The sequence below is a fragment of the Gossypium raimondii genome, chromosome 9 (genome assembly GCF_025698545.1).
Source record: "Gossypium raimondii isolate GPD5lz chromosome 9, ASM2569854v1, whole genome shotgun sequence".
In the NCBI taxonomy this organism is placed as follows: domain Eukaryota; kingdom Viridiplantae; phylum Streptophyta; class Magnoliopsida; order Malvales; family Malvaceae; genus Gossypium; species Gossypium raimondii.
The window spans coordinates 31,078,435-31,089,156 of NC_068573.1; the positions used below are offsets into that span (position 1 = coordinate 31,078,435).

General features: G+C 33.0%; 1 protein-coding gene across 1 annotated transcript; it reads right to left on the minus strand.

Annotated features, from left to right (window-relative positions):
* Positions 1–8,776: 8,776 nt before the first annotated feature.
* On the minus strand, positions 8,777–9,967 carry LOC105798979 (ethylene-responsive transcription factor 4). The gene has a single exon (XM_012629270.2). It carries the CDS (start codon positions 9,809–9,811, stop codon positions 9,038–9,040), a length of 774 nt encoding a protein of 257 aa, XP_012484724.1. The 5' UTR covers positions 9,812–9,967; the 3' UTR covers positions 8,777–9,037.
* Positions 9,968–10,722: the final 755 nt, after the last annotated feature.

The following is a 10,722-nucleotide window of genomic DNA, read 5'->3' on the forward strand; positions in this document are numbered from 1 at the left end:
ATAGGCTTATATCTGAACGTCATTATTCTAATAAAATACATCTTTGCATTCATTTTTGAGCCAATGTTTTTTCATTCTTTTTGAAATAATTGTTCTTTCATTCTTTTGAATTTTCTTCCACATCATTCTTTCATTATAGTTATTCATAAATACATTCTTTTGTATATTATTTTATATTTATTATGGGTCCCTAGATATCAATAACATGAGTGACGCTGCTACAGGCTCAGAATTTCCTTTTAAGTGAAACATGTGTTTAGAGGGATCTCATGACTTTGAAGATGACATAGATTGTAGCCTATTTCCAGACCTATTAAGGATGGAAGAACAAGTTGAGAAACGGATCTTACCCTACAAAGAATCATTGGGATACATGACTTCTCCTTATGTGGGACATGAAGGTCATTTGGTCAATCTAGCCAAAAGAGTCTGACGATCATCGATTCATCTTTGTGGTCGTCAATTACTTTACTAAATGGGTGGAAACTGCCTCGTATGCCAATGTCATAAAGCCGACAGTCAGCAAATTCTAAAGAATTCTATGTCAGTATGGAACCCCAAAAAGATCATATCTGATAATGTACTAAATTTGAACAACAGCACAATATCAAAGGTTTGTAGTCTGTTCGTGATTAATGCCATATCGCAAAAAAAAAAACTCTGCCAGGGCAATGCCTTTCTCCTGGGCCCATTGCGGTATTGCCTATTGAAGATATGATTTTTTCTCTCTGAGTTTTTGGATTAATTCCGATTGAAAAGGAAATTTTAAAGTTATTCATCATGGTCAAATATGCCAAAAGCAAATGATATGAGCTCACAAAAGGTCCGCCCTATAGAATTCTTTGAGAGGGACCTGGTATTGAAGAAGATCCTTCCCATACAAAGAAGAACTTCATCCTAAGCTGGAAAGGACCTTATATGGAAGGCCTTATCTGGAAAAGTGTCGATTTTGATTAGAAGGGATAACAAGGACATGCCTAATCCTATGAGTTCAGATTCAATCAAAAGAAAAAGAAAAAAAAAATGAGAGGCCAAGGTGAAAATCCACAAAGGACGCCTTAAGACCAAAGAGGATTTGAGTTGAAAACCCGAAAAGGGCGGCTCAAATATTTGATCAGAATGGGGCATGAGGTAATCTGAGCAGTTCAAATTTTTATTGGGGAATATGATGATCTTGCTATACCTGAATTAACAGGAAAGGGTAGGCGACATTTTGAGGCATCAATAAAGTACTGTAGATCTCCTAAACACATGTCAAACTCAGAATGGTCTTCAGAAAGTTTGTACAGAGAAGCTCAAACTGCGATATCTGGGGCACCCAATTTTCATACTATTTATGCTGAATTTGTTGTTCTTGGAATACTTCATTCTTTTCTAAGATACACATTTCCAATCAATTTCTTTGTTATCCTTCTTTATTATTTTATTCCTTTCGAGCTATGATCAGAACTAACTTTATTCTTATCCATTGTTATGACCTTTTTGGAAGTATGTTGCATTGGAATAATGATTAATGGACTAATAAAACTTTCACAATGGAGGTTTTGCATATTCTCTAGAAGTTTCTAAATAATACAGGAACCTGAAACAGGACTATTGTTTAGAAAGCACCAAGTTTAAAGGCTGGAAATCTGAGAAGGAAGAGTCTAAATTAAGACTTTATCTTTGGATTTTGTTGTCAAAAACATTGATTGAACAACATGACGAGATGTCAGTTTGGTGACAAAGCTTAAATGAACAAACAAGTAATGATCATCAGACAATAGGAAGAGGTTACCTCAGAGAAGAGAGTCTTTATTTGCGCATGAGTCTTTGGTACAACACCATGGGAATGGTGTAAAGAACCAGAAAGATTTAGATCCTGTATCCTTGAATTGTTATAGGAAAGGATTAAGGAAAAGCCACATATTTTTACCTAAACTTTGAGGTTTACAGTGGGGGCAACCTGGCTAAATATTTCTTCAGAAAAGCCAGTCAAGCAAGAAAGCGTTGTAACACGTCAGTCACAAAGCTTTAATAAACTTCGAGTAATGACAACCTAAGCGGGATCATTCTCAGAAAAATAAAATTTTGCATTCATGCAAACACCATTCACACATGTCTAGTTAGGAGCATTTGATGCATTTTGATCATGCCGTCCTAATCATTAGGCATAATTAGGTTCATTATACAGGTCATGTTCCCCAGAGAACAGATCAGTGAACATAGCAGATCTTGCCTTCTTGCATCGACAGCGAAGCAGATCGAAAACAAAGCCTTGCCTTCCTCGGTTGTAGTGGAGCAGGTTAAAGATAGCAGATCTTGCCTTCCTACAGCGAAGCAGATCGAAGATGGCGGATTTTACCTTATTGTGGTTACAGTGTAGTACATTAAAGCCAGTAATTCTACTTCCCTGGACAACAGTGGAATAGATTGAAGATTTTAGATCTTATCTCCCTAAGCAGTAGTGGAGCAGATCGAAGATGGCAGATTTTACCTCCCTGTGGTTATAGTGGAGTACATTGAAGCCAGTAATTCTACTTTCACGGACAACGATGGAATAGATTGAAGATTTCAGATCTTATCTCCTAAGCGATGAGTGGAGCGGATCGAAGATGACGGATTTTACCTCCCTGTGGTTATAGTGGAGTACATTAAAGCCGTAATTCTACATCCCGGACAACAGTGGAATAGATTGAAGATTTCAGATCTTATCTCCCTAGCGAGAGTGGAGCAGATCGAAGATGGCGGATTTTACCTCCCGTGGTTATAGTGGAGTACATTGAAGCCGATAATTCTACTTCCACGGACAACGATGGAATAGATTGAAGATTTCAGATCTTATCTCCTAAGCGATAGTGGAGCGGATCGAAGATGGCGGATTTTACCTCCCTGTGGTTATAGTGGAGTACATTGAAGCGATAATTCTACTTCCACGGACAACGATGGAATAGATTGAAGATTTCAGATCTTATCTCTCTAGCGATAGTGGAGCAGATCGAAGATGGCGGATTTTACCTCTCTGTGGTTATAGTGGAGTACATTGAAGCCAGTAATTCTACTTCCCTGGACAACAGTGGAATAGATTGAAGATTTCAGATCTTATCACCTTAAGCAGTAGTGGAGTAGATCGAAGATGGCGGATTTTACCTCCCTGTGGTTATAGTGGAGTACATTGAAGCCAGTAATTCTACTTCCCTGGACAATAGTGGAATAGATTGAAGATTTCAGATCTTATCTCTAAGCGATGAGTGGAGCGGATCGAAGATGGTGGATTTTACCTCCCGTGGTTATAGTGGAGTACATTGAAGCCGGTAATTCTACTTCCACGGGCAACAAGTGGAATAGATTGAAGATTTCAGATCTTATCTCCCTAAGCAGTAGTGGAGTAGATCAAAGATGGTGGATTTTACCTCCCTGTGGTTACAGTGGAGTACATTGAAGCCAATAATCCTCTCTCCCTGGTCAGCAGTGGAATAGGTTGAAGATTGCAAGTATTATCTCCCTGCAGTTGCAGTGGAATAGATTGAAGCACTAACTCCTATACTTTTGAAGATGCAGTAGGAAGGAATGAGGCTACTTGAAGAAGAAGAGTTTCATGTTCCAGCAAGACCGGGCAAAATTGGCCATTTTTAAAGTCTTTGCTCTGTCCCTGTTACACGACAACGAGCAAAGAGGGGCAGCTGTAATACCCAATTTTAGCCCGGGCTCACATATGGAAACATAATTTTTGAGGATATGCAATCTTAGATATGATATATGCAATCTTAGATATGATATGTGCAATCTTGGATATGATATGCAATCTTAGAAGATATGATTTTGTAATCTTAAAGATTTAATTTGTAGATACCCTTTAATCTTAGCCGTTGATGTAATTGATCTGTACCGTTGGATTTGGGGAGACTCAACTATAAACAGAGGCCTCTCACTTTATTGTAAAAGGAGGAGGAATAAAAAAGAGAACGATTGGCAGTTTTTTAAAGGTGGCTTACTATTTTTTTCATTCGATTATTATTTTTACTTATTTACGATTTTAAAAAAGGGAGAAGGTGATACCACTACGAATTTTTTTTTATTTAGCCCCTCCGCCTTTTAATGTTTTTGTAATTAAGTTTTTTTTTTGTTTTTTTAATTTACCCTTTTATTTATTTTAAATTCCAATTTAATCCTTTTGAACGGCGCCGTTTTAGAGGAGAAGGAAAATTTTCCCTTCTAGCCCCTCTATGTAATTCGAGCGTTCAATTAAGTCCTCCAGACTTTATTTATTTGCGAATTTACCCCGGATCTTTACTGTTGATCCAATTTAGTCCATTTTTATATTTTCTTTAAAAATCAATATTTTTGATAATGTAATTGTATTCTTTTATTTTTATTTTATAATTCTCATATGTAATTATTATTTTTTATATATGTATATTTTTAAGCATGTATTTATGTTTTTAATACTAAAATTTTAGCGTACTTATATTTTATATACACATGTTTAATTTATTTAATTAATTTTAATATTATATTAATTATTTAAAACTTATGTATTTTTTTATGTGTACAGGTATATTTTTTATCATTCGCTTATTAATTTATATTTGCATATTTTTATTATTATCTTGCCTATTTATTTGATATTTTGCACGTCATTATTTTATATTCATTTATTTATATCATTTCTATGCTATTATTGTATTTGTTATCACGATATTTGCACAAATAATATAACGTTACATCATCTTTTACTCAAATTTAAAATAGAAAATTTTCAAAATTGAGATAATGCTCGATTTAGGATTTTCAAGGAAATTGAGCCCTAACGTATTGGGTTTCGATTTTCTTCGTTAAATCTAACAATCGAGCATTTCTCTTTAATCAAAAAATAAGAACTCATTATTGGGAATTCAACACGTTGTGTCCTAACGTATTGGATGTGATGCATTGATTTCTCGAAATGAAGATTTTTTCTAAAAAATAATAAAGGAAATATTCCGAGTTTGGGATTTTAAAGGAATTGTGCCCTAACGTATTGTGCCGCGATTCTTAACTCTTGAATAAATGGATATTCTTTTACATTTTTTTATTGCACTAGTATTTTGCCCTAATTCATTTTTGTAATTCATGTTTGGGGAAAATTAGAATGTCGTGCCCTAACGTATTGGGTGTGGTATTTTCTTTCTCTGAAATGATAAGGGTCTTAATATGTTACGTTTTTAAGTTTTGCTAAGGATTACGTTTTTTAAATTTTCGACATTAAGATATTAATCAATTAACTATGTACCAATTTTTGGGCGTAATGAGGGTGCTAATCCTTCCTCATACGTAACCGACTCCCGGACCCGTTTTTCTAAAATTTGTAGACCAAAGTCATTTTTAGGTGACCCAATCACACCTTAATAAAAGATTGGTGGCGACTCCCAATTTTCATTTTTTAAAGTCGACAACCTAAAAATTTTTTGTTTTCGAAAAAATGGTTTCGGCAATAAGTTTTTTTTATTGTAACTGTATTGAAAAAAAAAGGATAACAATGGAATGAATAAGACAGGAGGTGGTCCGCAAATTTTCACTTATTCTATTTCTATTTCTATGGTTTTATCTGAGAATTTCGTGTCTTTTTTTATTCCAATTTTTGCTAATTTTGTGTTTTGATTGCCTAGTGCAATTCCATTTTTTTATTTTGATTGTATCTACATATTCTATTTTTTTTTGGGTTGCTAACTCAACGGTAGAGTACTCGGCTTTTAAGTGCGACTAGCATCTAATTTATAAATATATTACACGTTATTTTTTAAAATAAAAGAAACAATAATTTAGCAATGTTTATTTGAATTATTATAAAAGATGAAAATCATTATAGTAGGTTCTAATTTTATCAAAAAAATCTAATTTAATTGTGCATATTAATTTTAAATTAATTTTTAAATTTAATAATAATGTGAGTAATGCAATAATAATTAAAAAACATTATAAGTGGTTCAATATTATTTTAAAATATAAAATATGTAATTAAACTTGGGAAATAAAAAAGATGAGAAAACAAGGAGGGGTTAATGTTACAATATTCCCATCCCTTTTGTTGGGTGACTTTGGCTATTTGTTGGCCGGCACCACACACCCCAAAAAAATAAATTTTTTAATCAGATAAAGGGGTGCCGACCATCAGTGTGCTAGCACCAAAAAAGTTTTGAAAAAAAAATATATGGGTGTCGGTCATCTAGTGTCTAAAACCTTAAAATTTATTTTTAATAGAAAAAGTTGTGGTGTCAGCCATCTAATTTTCATAACCTAATTTTATTATTCATTTAAGTGAATATTTTTGAACCAAGACTTATTTTTATAAATATTAATTTTTTTTGGTAATAACCCAAAGAACGAGACCCACCAAAAGCGGCAGCGGCGCATCCCCACTACCACTTCCAACGCCAGACTCCATGTGGGACCTGCTCTTGTCCTTCTTTCTCGTGTTAATAAATTTAAATTTTAAATAAAAAAACAAAAATATTTAACCCATTTAGAATTAATACAGTAAATAAACACAATTTGAAAATGGAAGACAAAAAACACAAATCACCATGGTCAACGTGGACTTATATCCTTACTGTCTCCTGCCTTGAGACCGCCTGTTTTTATTTCTGCTCACGCGCCCGCCCCTTGTTTCCTTTTAACCCTCATTACTGCCATTTTTTATTTTCGTTAAATTCCACTATTAGTCCCTATACTATAAGTAAGCTGTGGATATAGTTTTGTACTCTAATCTGATCAACTTCGGTCCCTTTACTTTCTGAATTGCTCAATTCTAGTCTATAAAGTTTTTTTAATTTTAAAATTCTAGTCTTGATGCAAACATTATTAGTTAAATTTGTCTATTTTGATTCTATTGTTACTCTTATACGATGCATTACTTACGGATTTAATTTATCTTCTTCAATTTAATCATTTTCAGTCTCTATATAATTTTTAATTTTGAAATTTCAAACCTAACTCAAATAAGAACTGTTAAATTCATTACCTATTTTTTATATTATATGAAAATAACGGTGATATAGTACTATACATATAATAATAAGTTTACTGCATTATATTTTGGTAATAATAGAAGTTAATTTAATGAGTTTAACGGGTAATATTCAGTTAGGACTGAAATTTCAAAATTTGAAAAGTAGATGATTAAAATAACCAAATTGAAGTAATTAGATTAAATTCATAACCTGTGCATAGTATAGGGACTAATAGTAGAGTTTAACCCGTTTTTCTGATAGTTGTTTTTATTACCCGTTATTTACTGCTTTACCCCTCATTGTCGTTTCCAGTAGGTAGCCATTGCATTTATGAAACCTTCTATTTATTATTGGTTATTTAATAAAATATTAAATTATAGATTTGGTAATTGAGGTTACATATAGGAATGACAAAAAAAAATCGAAAATCGGTCCAAATCGTAATGTATAACCCTAATTAAATTAAATCAAATTTTACTTTTATGATATAAAAATAAACATTTTATATTAGAAATATATAATTTTTATATATATGGGTTATTGATTATTTTTATTTACTTGAAAAAATAATATTTTAAACATATTTATAAAGAAAAAATTGAAAATTTATCAAGTAATGTCCCAAAATCATAAAATAAAAATCCAAAATTTAAAATTAGCATAAAAATGGAGGATTAAAGCAAGCGATGAGGTGGCTTATGAGTTGGGGATGCTTGTGCTTAAACGAGCTCCTTTGTTTGGAGTGACACAAAATCCTGTGGGGGAAGATGGTTCAGTTATAACAATAATAACTATTCACAATTCTCGGATTTCATTGTTTGAATTTAGTTTTCTTACCATCTCATGTATTATTAAGGAATTAGATAAAATTAATATAACTTTTTATAACCCAAAATTGGTTTAAAAAATTCATAACCCAATTCAATCCCATTATTTCACAAAAAAAATATTTTATTAATTTAATCAAGCATTATGATTTTTTAATGTTATTTGACCTATATCCTCATTAAAAATTTGATTGAGCTTGTTTGAATTGTAAAATACCCTTTGGAAATATTGCCACATCTCGTGACATCCAGATTTGTCAAAATACACTTCATAAAAATATCATTTTAACTTTTCATCACTTTTATTTCTTAAATTTACATTATTTATCAGGTCACCTCAAAATAAATGAAAAAATAATATTTATTAACTTTCTTGACGTCATTTACACGTTAATTGTTATGTGTATATCATGTTAGCAATTAATTATTTTTAAAAATTAAAAGTATGAAAAAATTATTTTTATAATAATTTTAATAATTTTTATATTTTTAAAATTTTAAAATTAATTAATTATTGATGAAGCATTCAAGTGTATGTCACATCAGTAAAATTAATAAACATTAACTTTTTTATATTTTAAAACGACTTTATAGTAAAAAAAAAAGGGTAAGATAACTTCTTCTTTTTTGTAAAATTGAAAGATGAAATAAGATTTTGGATAAAATCATAATGAAATTTACTTGTTAATTATCTTAATACAGATATGATAAATTGGTTAACCTATGCCTTTCCAAAGTCCTAAACTTATCTTAATTTTCTGGAATTTGGAAACGATAGTAATTTCCAAATTAAGAAACTTTGGCATTAAATCAATTCAAAGGACTATATACTTTCCCCAAAAACATAAAATTAAAAAATAAATCCCAACTAAATTATTTTTCCTTAATTAAAACTACATTATATAATTTCGTATTTCGTCGGCTTCGCCGGGAAAATTTCCAGATTCCGGCAATAACACCGACCCTAAAATTGAACTTGAATTTGAAATCCAAACATATCATAAATTGATTTATTTTTTTCGGGTGTTGATTCATCAGCGAAAAAAATACAGTAACAAAATTATGAACAACAAAAAGAAACTGAATGTTTCAAATGTTGAAAAAAGAGGAGAGGTTATCTGCTGAAGTATATTCACGTACATCAACCGTAGTTTAAAAAATCGCTTCCACTTACAGGAGCTCTCGCCGTTACTAATAACGTCTTTTATTTTCCTGTCGCACGACTGGCGCGAGAAAAAAAATTCAAGCGATTTCAGGGAGAGCCGGTTGGTTGAGATCAATGTTGAGAAGCGGACGTGGCTTGATCTCGTCATGATTCAAATCAACAACGGAGGACGAATCGGAGTCACTTTGCACGCTGCCGTTGAACGCCGTGTGAAAATCGTGGTGATCGAATGTCATCCGTTGATATTGTTGTCCTTTGACCATGCCACCAGACCGGACGAACGCGTCGAAGTAAAAAACCTTAGGGCTCGCAATGGTCGGCACGCCGGCGGCGTGAAAAAAGCCAGTAACCGGCGAAACTTGATGGAAAGGAAACCTAACGGTGGAGGAACCGTATCCGGTAATAGATCTACGTCCGAGGTTGAGATCCAACGGCGAAGAATCGATCATAATGGTAGTCGGCTCAAGACTCGACGACTCCACTGTGCTACTCTGGTTAGAACTCTGATTGTTATTAATGTTAATATTAATCTTACCATTATTATTAATATGATTATCACAGTTAATAACATTGACACCATTGTTGATGTTTTCACAAGGGAGTGGAAAATTCGTCTTCGCTTTGGCGCCGCGAAATTCACGAGCGGCAGCGTCATAAGCTCTGGCTGCTTCCTCCGCCGTGTCGAAAGTCCCTAACCAAACACGACTCTTCTTCCCCGGATCTCGGATCTCGGCGGCGTAACGTCCCCAAGGACGCTTTCGTACACCTCTAAAATGAACCTCCTTACTAATCCCTCCACCGCCGTTGCCATTGCCTTTGACGGCTGCCGTCGATTTCTCCCTCGGCGCCATCTAAAAGGGAAAGGAAACAGACACGGCGTTTGCGGGTTTTTTCTTTTCCGATTAGGAAATAAAGAACGTGCAATGCTTTATGATATATTTTTTTAGTTTTCGTTCTTCCTTTTTTGAGAGAAAGCGCGTGGGGAAATTGTGTGTGGGGTTGAGAGAGAAACGAGGAGGTTTATTTATAGAGGTAGGGAATAAGGAAATCGGCGAGGAATTAAAGGAGAGAATGGGGATACAGTAAGCGGTGCGTTTGACTGAGGGAGCGGCTGAGAGAGAGTGGGGGGAAGTTCCATGTGGTGGCAGTTTCGTAAATTCCCGGTTAAGGATTACGTGGCATTTGTGTTGTCTTTATGAGATCTACTATTATTACATTTCTCTAACGGCTGCTGTGTGACTGTTGATTGTGTGCGGTGGAGTGGGTCCCTCTCTCACTCTCTCTTCCCTTGGCGTTCCTTTCACACGCTAATGTGAAAATATTTATTGTGTAGATAGTTTTTTTTCTCAATCATAAATTTAACCTTTCATATTTATTCTTTTTATTAATTTGGTTTTTATTTAAGCCACAAGGTTAAGGGGTGAGCAAAACTCAATTTAATTCGAAAAAATCGAAAAAATTTCAAATTCCGAGTTAATCAAATTGAGTTATTTAATTTTTCTAAGTCAACTCGAATAAATAATTTGAGTTTGAGTCGAGTTGAATTTTAAAATTTGAATAACATATTAGTGTAAATACCCTTTTGGTCCCTGTTAAATCTGAAAATTAGCAAATTGGTCTATCTCTCAACAAAAATAAAAAAAAGGAAATCCAAAATAAATTTTAAAATTCAAAATATTTATAAAAATTCCAAAATTTATATTTTTAAAAATTATAAAATAATTCTAAAAATATATAAAGAAAGTTAAAATTTTCTAAAATA